The following is a 21,087-nucleotide window of genomic DNA, read 5'->3' on the forward strand; positions in this document are numbered from 1 at the left end:
AGATGTCATCAATAAATCTGTACCAAACTTTGGGTTGGCAGGCTTGGGTAACCAAGAAGGCTTCCTCTAAGCAACCCATAAATAGGTTGGCGTACGAGGGGCCCATCCTGGCACCCATGGCTGTTCCCTTTAGTTGTTGGTATGTCTGGCCTTCGAAAGTGAAGAAGTTGTGGGTCAGGATGAAGCTGGCTAAGGTAATGAGGAAAGAGGTTTTAGGTAGGGTGGCAGGTGATCGGTGTGAAAGGAAGTGCTCCATCGCAGCGAGGCCCTGGACGTGCGGAATATTTGTGTATAGGGAAGTGGCATCAATGGTTACAAGGATGGTTTCCGGGGGTAACACATTGGGTAAGGATTCCAGGCATTCGAGAAAGTGGTTGGTATCTTTGATGAAGGATGGGAGATTGCATGTAATGGGTTGAAGGTGTTGATCTACGTAGGCAGAGATACGTTCTGTGGGGGCTTGGTAACCAGCTACAATGGGGCGGCCGGGATGATTGGGTTTGTGAATTTTTGGAAGAAGGTAGATGGTAGGGGTGTGGGGTGTCGGTGGGGTCAAGAGGTTGATGGAGTCAGGTGAAAGGTTTTGTAGGGGGCCTAAGGTTCTGAGGATTTCTTGAAGCTCCGCCTGGACATCAGGAATGGGATTACCTTGGCAAACTTTGTAAGTAGTGTTGTCTGAATGCTGACGCAGTCCCTCAGCCACATACTCCCGACGATCAAGTACCACGGTCGTGGAACCCTTGTCCGCCGGAAGAATTACGATGGATCGGTCAGCCTTCAGATCACGGATAGCCTGGGCTTCAGCAGTGGTGATGTTGGGAGTAGGATTAAGGTTTTTTAAGAAGGATTGAGAGGCAAGGCTGGAAGTCAGAAATTCCTGGAAGGTTTGGAGAGGGTGATTTTGAGGAAGAGGAGGTGGGTCTCGCTGTGACGGAGGACGGAACTGTTCCAGGCAGGGTTCAATTTGGATAGTGTCTTGGGGAGTTGGATCATTAGGAGTAGGATTAGGATCATTTTTCTTCGTGGCAAAAAAACGTTTTGTTTATCACAACAATTAAGTAAGATAGTATTTAATAAATATACCTAACCAAGTAGAAACTAAAGGAATCAAAGGCATGGAAATTTGTAGCTATAATCTCATCCCAAGCTTTGGACCATAAAAATAAAGACCTAAAATAATTTTAGTTCTCACCAAGAGTCAGCAACTTCGGCATTGCTGCAACACCCCAACACCCCTTTTATGGTAGTATTTCTTTATTTATTTTCTCAATTATTTTCTCTGTTGCTTTTTAATTGCAATGTCCCCTCTCACCAACTCTCTTCTTCTTTCTTCTCAGTTCTTAATTGGTCTATTTGTTTAATTTCACTATTCTGTTTCTCTAATCTCTCTTCATGTTTCAGTCTGCCCTAGCATCTGTGGACTAAAGCTGACCCAATGTTTTCCACTGTATTATATCTGATATCCTGCACTTCTTGTCGTTTCAACATGAGGGCCTTTCGATCTGTAGTCTGAAATCTACCCCTTCTTTCTAATGTTTCCCAACCCACACATCTTTTCTACTCTGGGAAGAAACTAGCAATTCAAAAGGTAGCACAGTATTTCCAATTTTATGTGTGAATGTCTAAGGTGACTAATGTGCAAGAAAAGGAAACAGCGGTACTGGCTGTTTGTGCAAAAGGGTGCACATGATATTTGTCTGTTCTGAGCACTTATTGCCCTGTTGAAATATTATATTTGGATCTGCCTTAACAAGGGGCAATATCTAGGTTCTAAAAACACCCTGCTGCTGTGCCTGTTGTTCAGATTACCAAGGTTCTATGTTGAATCCAAACAACAATACTTGGCATTTGTTCACTATGCAACTCAACAACGATGGCCGCCAGATTGCGGCTGCCATACTAGCACGTAACATGTATACAGTAATCACTGAAAGATTGGCTGACTTGCAAAAGCTCTACAATTTGCCTTTCTGCATGTCAACATTAATGTGTCAACCACAGTCTGAGGCATTTCTAGTTCCAGACAATGGAAGATGATACAATACTGTGTGTTCTATTAGTGCAATCCACAATAATCAACACTAAAAAGTAAAACCATTTATAAACATACATACTAGATGACAATTATTCAATGTATTGGTCACACTGTGTGATCTAGTACCTGCTTCTCTTCATGTATTACCCTCTTCTAGCCACTGGTGTCACAAAAACATCATTGCCACAGCAGTGTGCCCATACAAGCCAAAATGTGGTGGCATGATACACCCTTTTACCTGAGATGATCACTTTGTCTCACAATCACTGACATACTGATACTGGACCCCCTGACATTAGCAGGGAACACTAGCATTTCACTGGCTGAGTTACCTTTAATATTCATCTTACCACATAGTTAATGAATGAGACTTCTGAGCTCAGGTGTAATACATCTCTCTCCAATCCTTATCACCTATTGTCAGTACACTAAGTGAAATGTACCCTGTGCTTTTGCTTTCATTCACGCAATTATTTTCAGGTATTACCATTTTTTTAAAAAATGGTTAGTGTTATATATTTGTTGGAGCAGTGTGGATGTAGTAGAAATGCCAAGAAAGGAAATTGTAAAGTGGCTAATTCTGGTGGTTACTATCCATGTACAAAATTATTAAAAAAATGTTCATATTATATGTTACTTGTTGAAAATGTTATCCTTGTTTTATTCCATGTATTGTACATCGTTTTTCATTCTTCCAAATATGGAGGCAAATGATAAAAGTACATTTGTCACAGATTATTACGAGAGCTACAGTGTGCATAGTTTTAAAGCTTCCTGGAAGATCAAAATGATATACCAGTCTAGGACTTGAATTTGGAACCTCACCTTTCACAGGCAGTACCCTGAATTGTCTATCCAGGTATGACTTGTGTCCTCACAACTTCAATTCTGCCAGAACCCCTTGCCTACTTTTTAGATTCAACAGAAAATTTCCTGTGAACCTCACTGCACTAGCATTCTCGAATAAAAGAATACAAGCCACAGCCTAAGGGTTGTTACTGGAATCAGTCTGTAATCTGTCAGGAAGTGTCAGACCAGTGCACACGCTATTGTGTAACTAAAAGGCAAAGTTTGGTGTTTGGATATAAGCCCATCACATAGTTTAACCTGCCAACTTTTTTCAAATATAGAGGGAATCCATGATAGCTGGAAATGTGGCTATTATACAATATACAGGGTGATTCAGGAGGAATAGCACATAATTTTTGAGGTGATGCTACACATGAACATAAACAGAAAAAGTCCTATGAACATATGTCCAATTTTCGATTGTTACAGAACTGGAGCAGGTTAGAGTTCACATGTCCATGGACAATTATGAAGGCAAGTGTGAGTATTAATTACCAAAATGCTATGTAGGCACTGTGGTGAACAGAATATTGGCGGAACAGGTGACTGATCCATTCTACAGGATGTGTTCAAAAAATTCCCCCTCAATGCACTTGTCATCCTAATTGGAGGATACGTTGTGTTGCACATCAGTCATCGTCTTAGTGAGCTTAATGTCGGTGACGCAAACAATAAGTTCTTCACATGTGTCCACCTTGGTAGTGTACACATTCCTGTTCAACCAACCACATAAATAGGAGTCTAATGGGATTAGACTGGGTGATCTGGCAGTCCAGTTAACTGGTCCGCCATGGCCAATGCACTGTTAAGGAAATGTGTTGTTCAGATTCTAGGATACTTGTCTGGTACAGTGAATCTGTAATCCATCATGTTGCAGGTACATTTGCCATTCCTGCTCTAATTTCACGTCTTCCAAAAGTGGAAATAGGTCTTCTATTAAGAAATGTGTGTATGTTGCGGCTGTCATACAATTGAAAGCAACAAAGGCCATATCAACAAGTCATCAATTATACCACACCAGATGTTCACTGAGAAACTAATTTGGAATCTTGTTTCCCTAGTGTCAAGTGGATTCTCTATCCTTGTATGACAATTGTGGGTGTTTGTGACACCATTGGGTGTAAGTGTAGCCACATAGTGTATTGTATAACGTCTGTGTGTACAGCTAACCAGTCACAAAATTGTCTGCTTACTGAGTCATCTGGATGCAGATGTTGCATGGACTGCACATGAAATTGGTACAAGCTCTCAAATGTAATGTACGCCAATTTGCTTTTCCGAAATATCAAGCTGACGGCTAATGTACAGTGTACTGGTGATATGACTCCATTGTACCATTACAATAACGTTTTCCCTGTGCTCAACTGACTGGGTAGCCTCATTTTTCCAACATCACGTGTATAGTGGGTACCACTCCAGATTCACATAATGTTTGAAAAACTTTGGGAAATATCCTGGCACAGTGGGTGTGTCAATCAGGGAAACTCTGTCACAGCTGCACTGCCATTACAGAACCTGTACAAAAACATGTCTGTGTACTCTGCATGGGTGAATGTATGTGGCATGTTGGTTTTCATGGACACAATGTATTTGCTCAATTAAACAACACTTGAGCATGACATGCACATAGCCTCATGACTGCTCACTGATTCAATTCCTGATTGATTGCGCAATGGGTATGCTTCCAGCTGTCGCCTCAGTGTGACATCACATTGCTGCCATCTGTTGGTGGAACCCTCACACCTCTTGTAGGATGGATCAGTCATCTGTACCACCATTATTCTGTCCACCACTGCACCTACACAGCATTTTAGTAAGTAATATTCACACTTGTCTTCATATTCACTCATGAATGTGTATAGTCTTCAAACCCCCAGTTCTATAATGATAAAAATTCAGACACATGTTCATAAGCCTTTCACATATAGAATCAGCTCACAAATTATGTGACATGCCTCGTGAATCACACTGTGTGTGTGTGTGTGTGTGTGTGTGTGTGTGTGTGTGTGTGTGTGTGAATAGTGATGAAAAAATAGGTAACATAAAAATCTGCATTTTGTTGAGAGCCTGTCACATCTTGTACAAGAATCTTGTAGTCTAGTTGTGTATACTTGCCTTATATACACATGTAATGTCAGTCAGAAAATTTATGTTGGTTTAGTTACATTAACAGTTTTGTTGAAACAAATTATTTTATAATTATTTGGCATAAATACCAGCACAGCTGCTTAGACATCTGTGCATTAGTTGCACTGTAATATTCTTCTGGAGCATGGACCTCTTAGCTAATGATTTGTCAATTATGAAAGTTGCTGATGTAAGTGTAACATTTTTATCATAGTTGCACGAAGATCTATTTGATGTACTGTTTGCATCTTCTTTAGACCATCTGCATGCTAATTTGCTTTGTGGTTACGCAAAGATGCTAAAGTATTGCTGAGATCAAATCCGCTTGTTTGTTGTTATTCAGATATAGCCTAGCACCTCTCATACACAAGTGCCATTGCTGAGTAGTGCAAAATTTTCTTTATAGCTATGGGCTTATTTATTTTTTTGTTGTATGCTTTCAATGTCCGATTTTACTTTTAACTGGTAAATCATTTGTATTGGCTGTAAGAAAAGTTTGTATTTTGAAAACTAGGACACTTGCTATTGGTGGAACAAACAAATTCATACAAGTGTGATACAGGTACATGATATATTCTTATGTCACAGTGTTTTTGGGCAACTGTGAGATCCTACCTATCCATCCAACACCATAAATCCTTAGTCTGATATGTCCCATGGATAATTGCATGATCTAGATGTATGGCAAGGACAGCTTCCGCTCTTCCATTCAGAACCAAACCACTTAGTCTGAGAGAGAAAAGAAAACATGAACTCTGATTTGAAAAATGTATGTTTGACATTTTAATGTGATGGAGTAGTTTTCTATCCATACTTGTTTGCAGTATTATCAATATTGTACTGTAAGAGATTTGCTGACATATTAAATGTTTGGATTGTTCTTTGGTGTAAAGTCTGATGCTGTTGTGGAAACTGCAGTATTTAAGTGATGCAGCAGCTAGTCATATTCAGATGTAATGGAAATTAATGTGTCAATGGTGATCCAGTTCATATGCTCGCTTGTGAAGCTGTACAGTATGTATCTTGACCCTTTTTTTTTTTTCAATAACCAGTATTTTGAACTAAGTGATGATTTTATTGGTAGTTTTGTGTATGTTTCACTACTCATATGGAATAAAATTCAGAACTTCCTTTTATGGATGTCATGGCTCATAGAAAAGATAATGTCCTCTTAAGTCACAATGTGTGTCACAAATCAAAAAATTTTGTACTTTATTTGTGAGCCACTTTCTGTCATAAGTCTTATCAATACAGTCGTGAAGTACGGACACCTGTTGAGCTGTATAGGTATCATGTGCATTTGCGAGCTGCTCTTAGCCTTGTCTGCTCTGTGTTTTTTCAAAATGGGTATTCTGAGAAGCAGCAAAAAGATATGGAAAATTCAGTTAGCATCATTTTCCTGTTTTATGATAGTTGTGTGTGGTGCTCATGATTGGAAGGATTTTCAAGAAACACTCAATTAAATCTGTCTTCCGTCTCCAGCATGAGCACAAAGAATACTGTGTTCCATGAAAGCCGACCTCGGCTTAAATAGCCAAGAAATTTTCAAGATCCCATGTTGGTGTGGCATATAATAAATTGAGCAAACATGTCACTCAAAAATCTTTTATTGCTCACGAGGGTCTAGATAGGAGACATGGCCTTGAGCTACAGAGATCCCAAGCTCCATTTCGGCTTCCGAGAAGTAGGGTTCATAAACATTTGGTAAACTACTTAATCAGTATATAGTGAGCAAAATAGTATTACCAGCAATGGCTGTGCTAAGATATCGGCAGCTGTAGGGAAATTAATCTGGCAAGAACACCCTAATGAGAGCATGAAACGAGGCCAGGTAGATGAGGACCAACTTACAAGAGGACATACACTGAAGTCATGGCTTTAGGCAGAGCTGCCTACAGTGCGTGTTCTGTGGCCTACTTTTTTCGGCAGGTGACAGTTGAGGGCTTCTTCTTGCGTGATGATGATGAGGTCCCTTCCCTTCCCCTGGTGTGTGTAGTGTTCTAGCCAGCAATTCCACATATTGGATCACCACTACAGCTTCCTCAAGTCGCATTATAAGATTACGGATGAGAACTATTCAATCATCTTATGCTTATCAATATTATTGTGTGTGTGTGTGTGTGTGTGTGTGTGTGTGTGTGTGTGTGTGTGTGTGAGAAAGAGAGAGAGAGAGAGAGAGAGAGAGAGAGAGAGAGAGAGAGAGAGGGAGAGAGGGAGGGGGGGGGAGAAATAGAAGATTGTAGGTACAATATACCTAACACATTTAACAGCTTTTGCACACCATTGTTTTTTATTTCAATATTGGTAGTGCCTTATGGATATTGTTCAGTCAGATTTATGTTACACAGGCATTGCCATTTTCTGTATGCTGTTGACGTACTACATGTGGATTAAAGCTGTAAAAACTGGAACAATACTGTGGGCAACATTAACGGCGTTAGCTTACTTTTATATGGTAAGTATAGCACTCGCTAACTTTGATCACCATAGTAAAGAATGAGCATATATTTTGTGTTGTGTTATCTCAAGAAAAATGAATTGCATGAGTAATATTCTTAGTGTTTCCTGATTTTTGCTTGCAAATATTTTGTGAATTACTGTCTGAATTTCTTAAGTTGTAACAATAACTTAAATATGTGTGATGATGTCAGGATTTCATAGTTTTATCAGTCTTTACTCAAAATGCACTTTTTTTACCCTTAGGTGTCATCTTGGGGTGGTTATGTGTTCCTCATCAATCTTATACCACTCCATGTCCTTACTCTGATGGCCACGGGACGCTTTTCTCATAGGATCTATGTGGCCTACAGCACACTTTACTGTGTGGGCACAATACTGTCAATGCAGATTAGTTTTGTTGGTTTCCAGCCAGTGCAGAGTTCAGAACATATGTTGGTAAGTTGCTGCAGTATTAGCCTTTTTACATTGTAGTTAATTGTGAAATTTGGTTCCAGTAGGGTGTAGGCTATTACTAAACGTTTTGGTGGCACACAGTAGCAGAGTTAATCAGCTATAAACCACCTAAATTGGGTGCTTTGTGTACGAGGCAAATCAGATGAGAACAGGTGTTTGAAAGGGGACATCATGGCCTTTGTATGATCATTAGCCATCATGATGAAATAAGGCAAGACGAGGCTGAAAATTGCTGTGTTTTAATAAATACTCTTGTTCAGAAATGTCTTAAGCGCTAAAGTGCAACTGAAGTTCTATGTCATTTACTTTGTCAGTTATGTAGAGATATTTATATTGGTAGATTGTAGTATCTTTGAAATAATCCTAAGAAAGTATGTAAATATATTGAAAGTATGGCGTGTTAATGTCCTTTCATCACAGTTAGAAAACTGAAACCATTACAGAAAGTGTCAGCACTAATTGCACTTTCAATCACTTTAGAACTTATGATCAACCTGGAAATATTTGGTATATAAAGGATTTAGTTCAGGATTAGCACTGGTGGAGTATGGGGATCATGTAGGTTAAGCAGGAAATGCATACTAATAGCCTTAGTCTAGTTATCTGCATATGTCTATTATTTTCCCAACATACACACATATAAGCATGTGGTCAAGACCCTGACTGTTCTCTAACTTAAAACAGGCAAGGATGTCATGGGTGCCACTGACAACTCAACTGGCAACTTTGATCCTGGGCCAACTTTTATTTGCTGCCAGTGACCTCACGTGGCACCATAATTACTTACATGAGCACTTACAGATCAATTTTTTGGAAGGACCTTTGATTCCAGAATGGATCAGCTTGTAATTTTCCAGTTTCAGAGTCTATAACTACCTTTATTGAAATTCATTGAAAGTTTAAGAGGGAGAAGTTTTTGACAAAAAATCTTAAAAATCTAACACTAGTTATGCATGTCGAAGATCTATCTATAAAGAGTGTCCGAAGAGAAATGATCAGTATTAAGGATGACAGCAACAATCATTTGAATGAAAGAAACATCATATGGACACTGCTAAATTCCAAATGTTTCCCATAATGGAACACACTTAAAATACATTTTATTTATTTTCTGTATTATTTAATACATTGTCTAGTTTAAACATGTATTAGTACGCATGTACAAGAGTACAAGAGTTACATTTTGGACATGCTGTATGTGAAATGGTTAAGAGTTCTCTACATGTAATGTACGCTGTACATGAGTTCGTGGCTGGGACACTGGTACATGCATAAAGTCTCTGTGTGCTGTTAGTAATACTACACTGCACCATTTCAACAATATGTTGCTGTTTCTGCACAGGTTGTTGAACTATATGTTCTGGAGAAAATGGGAGCTTGAAAGAATATCTGCTTCACACAATGTGCTGAAAACTATGGTAAAATATCTCCAATCATGGATTCAATGTGTTTGAAAGCACTGATGGTATTTGTGAGCAGCAGCAAGAGCATTACCATCACAGAAGCCGTAAACATACACCGTATCTGTGTCTGCTTCATTAGTGTAAATGTGTGGCATTCTAGCCAGGCCGAGTACAAACACAGTTAACCAATGCTTTCTAGGATACACTCTCAGTCCCTCACACTAATTTGCTCACAACATGTTATGGACAACTGCGCCTTCAGTGGGCCAGTTTGATGGCAGAAAGGCATCCCGAGCAATGAGGTTGAAAGGGACAAGATAGGTTATGCTAGAATAAACAAAGAGGTTGGATGGGTAGGACACAAACATACACGCCACTAGCCCAAAAACAAATGCGCATTAAATGTGTTCTACCTCGGAAACCATTTGGAATAGGGCATATGTCCATATAAAGTTTTTCTGCTTCAGATGAGTGTTCCTGTCCTGTTGTATCTCCAAATATTGGCCGTTCCTCCTGGGAAACCCTGTATATCGTGGCATAGTTAAGAGATACCACCAAATGCCTGGACATCAACTGTCATGTGCTGTTCGCATTGTTTTGCAGTTTCAAAAGTGTTCTGGTAATTGATTGCTTCCAGGAATGTATCACTATTAATACTGCTGTCTTTCTTACCAATCTCACCTGTTCATTAGGCAGAGAATGGTGACACACACATCCTCATAAGAACTGTGTGCCCCCGCCTTGACAGTGTTGTGTCTCTCAGTATATAGCGACTGGGAGAGAGATAATGTGGATTTTCCAGAGCTGCAGTAATTGTCAATGTCATTGAGCCACACCAAAAATTGTTTGTTCAGAAATGTGTGCAGGCATAGATGCATGCGTGTTAAGAATGTTGTGGCAATTCTGGAACATTGAATAAATGTAATTCCTTTTAGTTTTGGTGTGTGGCTCAGTATTTACCTTTTCTCCCCAATGATGCACAACAGTGATGACGTGGCTGCAGCAGTTGTTCTCGTTTATGTTGACTCTGTCTCCCAAAAGCACTATTTAAAAACGCAAGTCCTCATCCAATTGGGAGAAGGAAATTGGGACATAGCTCAGTAGTAGAATTAAAACTTATGACTTTCGCATATTATAACTTTTATTTAACACAGTACTGAGACAGCGCTGTTACAGATGTCTTTCTCGCACCATCTCAAGAGACCGACAGACACAAAGATCAGTGAAATAAACAAATGAGGTACATAAAAAGCTTGCTATTTTAACCATCAATTTTCAGTTAGCTTACTGAGAGGATCATATCTTTGTGCGATATCTTTGCCACATAGGGAGGACACATATTTATTTATATGTATAGGTCATTTAAAGAACCTTAACCCTGTCCAAAAAGGCCTTGGAAGGCCCAACAGCACCGACTGGCCGCCATGTCATCCTCAGCCCACAGGTGTCAATGGATGTGGATATGGAGGGGCATGTAGTCAGCACACTGCTCTCCTGGCTGTATGTCAGTTTACGAAAACGGAGCTTCTACTCCTCAATCCAGTAGCTCCTCAGTTTGCCTCACAAGGGCTGAGTGCACCGCACTTGCCAGTAGCTGTCGGCAGACCGGATGGTCACTCATCCAAGTGCTAGCCCAGCCCGACACACTTAACATTGGTGATCTGATGGGAACTGGTGTTAATACTGCAGCAAGGCTGTTGGCATTTAAAGAATCCGCACAACTAGAAAGTATGTAAGTACTGGCTGTTACCAACAGCTGTACTCACATATTGGTAGCTTCGTTACAATGAGTGATGGTGAGAAAATTAAATAGCGTTAAACTGACAAAAGAAGATAAACAATTCATAGTTCAGTGCAGCGCAAATTTTATAATATTTGTAGGTGCAATAATGAAGCTGCCCTCACATGTTTGTTCCGATAAGTGTAGCTTGTGATATGCCCCCTCCTCCTCCTCCCCCCAAGTGCCCCAACAAATGGTGATGTGGCACACACAGCATCGCCACCAAGCAGTGCATGCGCATCTATACATTGTGCTATTGAAGCAATTGTACATCATTCAACAGATTATAATAATTTTTAATGTGGTTTATGTTCAGTCAGCTAGCAGCTACAGCAGTTAGTTCACCACTAGCATAATACCTGGCATTTTACTGTGCTTGGAAATGACTTTAAAGTATAATCTACCCAAAGGATTTTTTTAAAGTAAGATTGGTGAGCATGTAAAAAAAAATGTTGACTTGGATCATTGTTTGAGAGATGTAAATTAGTTGTTTTCATAAGATCTGCTCTCATGTAATTGCTGTTCTAATTCCTTTTTTAAAAAAATTGTCCTACAAAAACATTTTTTCAACCTAGTTTTCTGTTTAGCTGCATGTTTTTACACAGTAATTTAAGTTTGTTCAGTGAGGTTCCAGTATTCTTGTGCCTCTCTGATAACTATTTCCTATGAATATTTGAAATAACTTGCTACAGCCCTATTGTTTTTGTTGAAGGTATTTGTCACTAACCAACTAATTCATTAAGAAGTGAAGGTGAAGTAATTGACAAATGTGGCAGAAGTATTCTATTGAGCAGTGCCAGCTGTAGAAATATAATGAATTGTTCTTGGAAATTTTTACCTATGTCTAGAAATGTATTACGGCAATCAGATGGAAGTAGCAGTTATGTCTCTACCTGTCAAGGCCATCAGTTGTTTTCACGAGAACAACTTTGTTATTTTGTTTTTGTGGTGAATGTGACTTCCTGTGCTTTGGTTGGAATGGTAGTTTTGATTAGTGTAGTTTGTATCTCATAAGGACACAAATTAAATCAAATTGCTTTGTAACTATAAATGGAAACATTTATTCTCATTTCAACATTATTACCACACTTTATTTTCGTCAATAAACAGGATGCTTTGCGCTTTTAACATTTTCTGTTTGTAGTGTGACATAATTTTATTAATACTAATTTGACCTTTTATACATACAGTTGCTTGAGAAAGATGATTACACTTATTAATTATGTGGAAGTCCATAAATCCCTCTCAAGTGAAAGTTGTTATAAAGCTAAATTTTTATGCTTTGCATGTACAAAGCACTTACTTAGTGCACCTAACTTAGTAGGCAGTGTGCTCTGAGTGTGTGCAAAAGAATCAATGAGGAAAGATCTCCTTGTTTCCTGTTAATAGAAAACTAGGTTGAACATTTCTCATACAGTTGTTTAGAATTGTTAGAATTTGCAAACTTTAACAATGGGTAGTATTGAATGGGTAAAATTAGTGTTATTTGAAAAGCTTAAGACTGCCTGAAGACAGGTGGATTGTTAAATGCATCTCTCGAAATTTTCATTTAATATATGCTTAATTTCAGCTGTAGGGATTTTTCCTTTTTTGTGATATTCTGATTTTCTACATCTCAATATCGAGCTGATGTTTCCAATAACCTAGTAGTTGTCTCAGATTCATGGTAAGAAAATCTAATTTTGTGCATACCGTGTATACTAATAATTTCATTATTAATCATGTCATTTTTGCGAGAAAGGGTATCTTACATTTTTAAAGCTGTGGGAGTTTTCTAATAATATTTTTTGTGCTTTATAATTTCAAAGCACTCTCTCCATGCAGCCTCAGTTAGTATGCAGGGTGCTTTGAGTGTGTGCAAAAGGATTTGTGAGTAAAGATCTCCTTGTTTCCTGCTCATAGAAAATAAGGTTGAACATTCCTCATACAATTATTTGAAATTATTAAAATTTTCCAAACAATTATTGAAGACATAAAATAAGTGTCATTCTAAGAGCTTATGACTGCCTGAAAACAGGTGGATTGTTGTTAATTGAATCTTATTTCTCAATTTTCATTTAACACATACTGTAAGTTTTATGAGCCCAGTTCTTACTTTTAGCTAAAAAAGTTCTTTGCCTTTTTGTAAATGTGGTTTTTTTCAGCTCCTTGCATTTATTTAAAAGGAACCCTCTAGTCATTATAAAGATACAATTTCCTATAGCCTAATAATTGATCCAGTTATGTAGAGATGGTTTCAACTTGTCACTGAAGTCATGTTACAATGATGACACTATCTCGAAATATTTATTACTGGTGCCTTTGTATTGCTTTCTTAATACTGTTACACTGCATTTGCATGGCTGAGGTTAGCCCCACATATTAATTCTTTGTAAATTATCGTGAATGCCATGACAGAGATCTTATGAGAGACCACTTTAAATAGCAGTAAAAAAAAATAATAATAAAATAAAATAATACTAATAATAATAATAATAATAATAATAATGCCTCTCGCAACCTGGTTCCATTGTGTCAGTTCACACTTCTTTGTTCTCCACATCCATGCTACAGGAGTAGGCAGCAGAAGCTAACAATGATTCCATGTTAGCGTATTATAAATTAATGAACCAACTTCCTCTTTCAAAACTAAAGACAGTACTGTGAAAGGGATGTAGCCAGACAACAGACATGCCACAGCAGGGATGACCATTACTTTTGTTACACTTCTAGCATGTTGGACTTAAGAGAAAGCAGTATATGTTGTGTCCCCCTCTAACATAAAAGAAATGCTTATGTCTTCAGAAGAGAACCTAAATAAATTTTATGTCTACAGAACAACGCAATTTTATACGCAAGGCATATGTCAAAATTTGAAGATAGTGACAGGTTTCTTTCCTACCTGTTCTGTCCATCATTACTTTCTCCACCAGGAGAACTGTTAAAACCTAGTGTCATTATACACCAAAGTTATAAAAGCGAGTATTTACCAACCTCTTCCCCACTTTGTTTCATACTTTATCCATTCATTCTTTGCAATCAGAAAACTCCTGTGCCTAGAAAATGAGTTGATTGATTCTTTTTAATCATGGTATCTGCTCCTGTCTTCGTTGAAGTCATCCTGCTAGAATCCCCCCCCTCCGCCCCGGGGGCTTGCCACTCTTCGGCGGGTTCGTGCTTGGCTACCACGGGGCCCCAGCCTTTGCAGCATCTTTTCCCTTCCATGCTGCATGTCTATCCTCTTGCTAGGGTATTATTGGGAATGTTCTGCATTGTCTGTGTGCTAACATAAGAACAGTCTCACAGCTGTTTCTTGTTTTCTTTTTCTTTCTTTGTTTCCCTTCTCCTCTCTTCTGCTTCGACATTTGAGGTTTCTCTTTTTCTTCTTCCTCCCTGTGCGCTCCTGAAGGACGGCCCAAATGCCTGACGTGTAACGTGACTGGGTAACACGTAATTCCCAGCCCTTTGTCGATAGGTAGGGTTCACACATACTCCCTGGTACAGGCCAGGCCCAGGGACGGGTGATTGCCTGAGCTGTAACCTTCCCAAATTGCCGATTGGCCCCTCTGTCGGGTGTTCTGGACGTGTGACCTGAGGTGTGAACAATCACCTAAGGCTGGTGCGCTCCCTTGTGATGGGAGTCTCCAGTTCGAAGGGACGCGCTATCGGAGACGTTGGCAATCATGTGGGATTTTCTCGCAATGGGCCAATCATCTTCCCAGTCAACATCTACGAAATTTAAACATAATGAGGCTAACTATTCAAAGACCTTTCCCACTGCCCTACGGTTCCTTGTGCTCTCATGTACTGAAGACGGCCAGTCCTTCGCCACGGTAAATCCGTTTATTATTCAGAAAGGTGTGGATGCAATTGCTGCCCTATGAAATCCTGCTCTCGTTTACGGAATGGCACTTTGCTTTTGGAGACTACTTCTGACTCTCAGATAGAGTGGTGCTTCCGTCCAGGATCAAAGCAGGCTATGAAATTATCACAGTCCAACGGTGCAACAAGCCATCAAACTCTCACTTCAAAAGGCGAAACCACCAGCTACACAACCGGTAGGCTGGAAAGGACAGGAGGAGGACTCCCATGAAGAGTTCCTACGTCCCTCCAGCCAAACAACACCCAAGTCTTCCTCTGCTAACCGGAAAGGCTCCAAGAAGTCCACCAAAGGCCAACAGTCTTCTCCTTCACTGACTTGAAGATCATCTTCGATGGTGTAGCCACATGATACCTTAGCCTGGCTGGCCTCCGTGTTGCCGGTGTGCGCCACCAACCGCTTTTCAGCATTGGACTACACAGACCAACAGCATGCACAAGCTGATGCTTCTGTGGATCCCATGGAGCAGGATCTTCCTGCTTCTGTGCCCTGTGGCAGCGACTCTACACAGGCTGTCACTCAGCAGCCACTGAGATGAAACCCCTTCATTTTTTCCTCATCATGACTCTCCTCTAATGGAAGTTTCGTGGCCTTTGGTCCTGCAAAGCGAATTTACAGCTGCTTTTAGGATCACAGCGTCCTCTTGTACTGTGCCTCACAGCTGCTTTGAGCTTTCGCATTTATTCCCGGTTCGGTTTTACCATCCTCCTGAGGTCGGCATTCCATCTCATGGGGGGATCATGCTGCTCATATGGGACCTGCATAATCAACCCATTTCCCTGACTACCCATCTTGCAGCAGTTGCAGTTCGCCTTCTCCTTCCCCACCTGACTTTTTCCCTTTATACCATTTATGTCCCTCCCGTCATTCGATGTCATCAGGGCACACTTCCTTCAGCTTATTAGGCAGCTACCTCTCTCATTTTTGCTACTCAGTGACTTTAATGCGCATCATCCCCTTTGGGATTCTCCCTGGACCTGTCAGAGAGGTGCCCTCTTGGTTGATCTTCTTAACCAACTTACCCTCTTATACCTTAACACAGGAGCACCCACTTTCCTTTCCGACTCCTTGCACACCTATTCCCAATTGGACCTATCCTTCTGCACTGCACAACTTGTCCATCGTCTTGAGTGGTCCACCTACTTGAGTGTCCATTCCCTGTGTGCTGTTCATTCGCCGACTCCTACCCCACCTGACTACACACCCAAATGACAGCTTACTAAGGCTGACTGGCAGCTTTACTCCTTCCTGGCGACCTTCGAAGGACAAGATTTCCCCAATTGTGATGACCAGGTGGAATATCTCACAAACATTATTCTCACTGTTGCAGAATGTTCCATTCCTCGCACTTTCCCTTTACCTCATTGTGTCCTAGTCCCTTGGTGGACTGAGGCATGCCGCAAGGCAATTTGCGCACATGATATGTGCTGTCCACGGTTTTTTACTGTCATCCTGCGCTGGTGAACTGCATTCATTATAAACAGATGCATGCAAAGTGTTGTTGCATTCTTCGGGATAGCAAAAGAGCTAGCTGGATTTCATTCATTAGTTCTTTTAACAGTTCCACCCCTTCCTCTGTGTCCAGTCGCTAGCTAATGAGACAGGAATTGAAACTGAGGATAGCAGAAATGCTTAACTCTATTTTCAGATCTCAGGAGAGTTGCCCCAATTTAATCCTTGTTCCACTGAAAAGGTGAATTAAATAAATATTAATGTCAGTGGTGTTGAGAAACAGCTGTAATCATTGAAACTGAACAAAACTCCCTATCAGATGCTATTCTGAATTTGCCGTTGAGTTAGCCCCTCTTGTAACTATAATCTATTGTAGAGCCATCAGATAGAAAACTGTGCCCAGTTCTTGGAAAAAGGCACAGGTCACACACTTCTAGAAGAAGGGTAGTAGAAGTGATTCACAAAACAACCGTCCAATATCCTTGACACCGATTTGCTGTAGAATCTTAGAGCATATTCTGAGCTCAAACAGAATTACCTCAGTGCTAACCAGCATGGGTTTTGAAAACATCGATCATGTGAAATCCAACTCGCGTATTTCACTCATGATATAATGAAAGCTTTGGATCAAGGCAACCAGATAGATGCAGTACTTCTTGATTGCAAATGACATTTGACTCCGCACTGTCCCTATGCATATTGTCAAAAGGATGATTACATGGGGTATCAAGTGAAGTTAGTCATTGGACTGAGCACTTTTTGGTAGGGAAAACACAGTATGTTATCTTGGATGGAGAGTCATCGTCAGATGTAGAAGTAACTTTGGATGTGCCCCAGGGAAGTGTATTGGGACCCTTGCTGTTCATGTTGTATATTAATGATCTTGCAGATGATGTTAATTGTAAAATCAGGCCTCTTGCAGATGATGCAGTTATTTGCGAGGAAGTACTATCTGAAAGAAGCTGCATAAATATTCAGTCAGAGCTGGATAAGACTATATCGTGGTGCAGAGATTGGCAACTTGCTCTAAATATTCAGAAATGTAAAGTTTTGCACTTCACAAAACAAAAAAAAGTATCCTATGGCTATAATATCAGTGAGTCACTGTTGGAATCGGACTACTCGCAAATACCTGGGTGTAACACTTTGTAGGGATACGAAATGGAATGATCACTAGGCTCAGTCGTGGTTAAAGCTTGTGCAATCAGTCTACAAAGGAGATTGCTTACAAATCACTTGTGTGACCAGTTATGGAATATTGCTTGTGGACCCGTACCAGATAGGACTAACAAGGGATATTGAATGTATACATAGAGGGACAGCACAAGTGATCACAGATTTGTTTAATCCATGGGAGAGTGTCACAGAGGTACTGAAGGAACTGAACTGGAAGAATCTTAAAGATTTATGTGAACTACCCCGAGAAAGTCTGTTAACAAAGATTCAAGATACGGCTTTACATGACTTCTCTAGGTATATACAACAACCCCCTACGTATCGCTCGCGTTGGGGTCATGAGGATAAGATTAATTGCTGCACGCACACAAAGGCATTTTCCTGCACTCCATATGTGAATGGAACAGGAAGAAATCCTACATGAAATGTAATGGAAGGCTCATTTGGAGAGTATAACATGCCTAGTCTTTTCATAGAAATGTTTGAAAGAAGCAGTATGAATTTTGAGAGGGCTTGTACATTTTGAGGCACTGACCAGCTATCACTACAGAAGTTTGTTATCTTTCCTTTGGGGAACTTGTGCAGGTGATATTGTGTCTCTTTACTGTCTCTTACTGTGAATATAAAATAAAAATGAAATACAGAAATTTACTGTCAGTTGATTGCCATATCTTTTATTTATTCTAGAGCAGGTGGTTGTGTAAAATGCACTTCACAGAGAGAGGTGGGCAATACTTTCTGGCATCATCACTGCAGTTTGTTGCATGTGAAGCACTCCAGTTGTTCTCTTTCTGTCCCACGGTGGAATGAATGTATCAACAGTTATGGTGATTAATTTTTAAATAATAACAGTTTACCTACTTTTTTCCATCTCTCTTGACTCCATTTGACTGCACCTTATATATATTACTCAGAAAACTGTATTGAACAGTTTCTTACTTAACACTTGACTTTAGTTTTATATCATCCACATTGGATACATAGCCTGACTGTATCTACACTAAAATAAAAATCTGTGTCAAATGTTTTATGCTCATCTCTGAGCACATGCCACTGGTAGGATGATGATATTGGAAGGTCCGTTACATGATATACTGCCCATGACTGCTTTCCATTACATCACCACATGCCTTCATATGTGCACATTTCAGTAAATTGTGTCCATGCATTGACGATGTCATATCTGTACTGATACTTAACTTTTTCCATCTATATTTTGTTGTTCTTGGTCACTTCTTATTACTTTGGTGATCTCATTAGAATCATAATTACAGTGCTCATTTATGTGATATACCCACACTATGTCCCATGCTATGGGAGTAATAAAATACACACATACTAAGTGGTAAATGATAAAACATCTTATTATGTTTTTTTATTGTGTTTCATAGGCTTTAGGTGTGTTTGGGCTGTGTCAGCTACATAGTTTTGTGGACTATCTTCGCAGTCGCATGTCTAAAGAAGACTTTGAGACTCTTTTTAAGGCTATGGTTGTGACCACTGTAGGAATCAGTGCTGTTGTTGGTGGAGCACTTACACTTACAGGTAAGGTCAGTTTTCATTCAGTGTTGTGTGATTTGACTTTTTTTGACACTTTCAGGGCATGTAGTTTTCAGCCAGTTAATCCTCTTCCCTGTCTTTCTCTTGCAATCAAGAAATAAATATTATACTTGAAAATATACTAAGGGAAGATCTGGCAGGATGTAAATACTTTAAAAGTGAAGGAGAGGCCACTCATCAAATAGCAGAAGCGTTGAGTAATCAAGAGGTGCAGTCAGAGGAGAAAGTAAACTTGGTAGCTTAATTCACACACACACACACACACACACACACACACACACACACACACACAGTGAGAGAGAGAGAGAGAGGGGGCAGGAGGGGGGGGGCGGTACTGTTCATGTGATTTGCAGCAGTATTGGAAACATGAGATGCTCTGTCCACAGTTGATTTTAAGTGACTGGTGACTGAACTGTGGCTGATGAGAAATTTTGTACCCCTGAATGTACGCCTGTGTCCTAACTTACCTGGAATCTCTTGATGTTCAATGTATCCGACAACATGGTGTTCAGTAACCTGCGGCTGAACTATTAGCCACACTCACTCTGTTCCTTGTGATTAAAGCTGACCTCTGCAAGCAAACTCGAGGTAGAAAATTTTCAGTTCCAGTACTGAAAGCAAACTGTAACTTCTTGCTTTCATTGGTTACCTAAAACTGTCCTCGTGCTGATTACAAAAGCTAATGTGATACCAACCGACGAGCAGTCCTGGTTGGCACTCGGTTACAGGCTGTAGGCGACAAAGATGGATTCCAAACAAAAAAAGAATGATAGGAAGAAAAATGAGAGCAAATAAAAAATTCAATGGGATGATAAAAAGGTGTGACAAATGATTAAAAATAAAAGATTACACCTAAATCAGTTAACTGAAAATAATAGTAGTCATTTTGATGAAGACTTATAAATTAAAAAAATTATTGTATCACCTGATGACATTTGAACCCATGATCTTCTCATGTTAGAACATAACTTAACCCAGTACAGTACCACTTCATGTCGTGTTATATTTATTCCACTATAGAACCAATTGCAACGATGCTTTGCTGCCTTCAAAAAGTACAGCCTCAAGGAATGTCATATGATGCTTATCTATTCTAGAATAATCTCTGTGATGGTGGTGGTGGTGGTGGTGGTGGTGGTGGTGACTAAATATCAGGTATTTTGTGAAAGGATCCAGTAGTGTTTTGCTAGTGCTGTGTATGAAATGTTTGTGTTTCATTACCAGCATTTTGTGTGTTGTTTTTGATTTGCTTATCATGTCCGATGAAATGCGAAATAAAAGGTCAGACCCAGGGTTCGGGTTCCAAACACTTCGAGAAAACAAGTCGGACAAGGAATTAGAAGTGAACAAATGAGTAATTGTGGCTGTTAGGGAATGGAGAACAGTTCGGGGTATGACATTGAACACTCTGATTGGAGGAAGACAGCTCCAACGCGTGAACTGTCAACTATCAAGTAATTTTAATCAGGCTATAGGAATGCGAGAGGGAGGGGTGGCTGGTACACAAGCTAGGCATGTGGTACACAGGTACCAGAGTTGGTGGTGTGCGGCACACAATGAAGGTTACATAGGTATGTGGATTGGGAGAGATTGACAGGACAGAGTGTAATGGATCTGGGAGATGTTATTTTTTTTACCGTATTTGTCGATACCGAATTGTAAATGTTTTCTTATATTTTTTGTCAGAATTTATTATAATTTGTCTTATTATATGTTAATTTACTTCTGTTTTTGAGAGTGAAAGCATATTGATTACTATTAGAAAATGTATCGAAGAATAGCAAAGAGACTGATTACAAGTGGAAGCTTGTGTGTTGTGTAAAATATCTTTGACGTTGGAGTCGTCTTTGACTATAGTCAGTCGGCAGCTAACTCTTGGTGTGTGTTGACGGAAGAACAATGTCAAGGTCGCCATCATAAATAATTTTGAATT

The 21,087-nt window shown here is 39.8% G+C and overlaps 1 protein-coding gene across 2 annotated transcripts in view; it reads left to right on the forward strand.

Annotated features, from left to right (window-relative positions):
- The window catches only part of LOC124593754 (dolichyl-diphosphooligosaccharide--protein glycosyltransferase subunit STT3A), a 114,449-nt gene that overhangs the window by 35,398 nt on the left and 57,964 nt on the right, over positions 1-21,087 (forward strand). For both annotated transcript variants that reach the window (XM_047132089.1, XM_047132090.1), the window contains 3 exons: positions 7,360-7,466; positions 7,715-7,906; positions 18,986-19,139. In XM_047132089.1, the coding sequence (XP_046988045.1) occupies positions 7,360-7,466; positions 7,715-7,906; positions 18,986-19,139 (453 nt within the window). The remainder of the gene's footprint in view (positions 1-7,359; positions 7,467-7,714; positions 7,907-18,985; positions 19,140-21,087) is intronic.

The sequence above is a fragment of the Schistocerca americana genome, chromosome 2, assembly GCF_021461395.2.
Source record: "Schistocerca americana isolate TAMUIC-IGC-003095 chromosome 2, iqSchAmer2.1, whole genome shotgun sequence".
NCBI classification, from domain to species: Eukaryota; Metazoa; Arthropoda; class Insecta; order Orthoptera; family Acrididae; genus Schistocerca; species Schistocerca americana.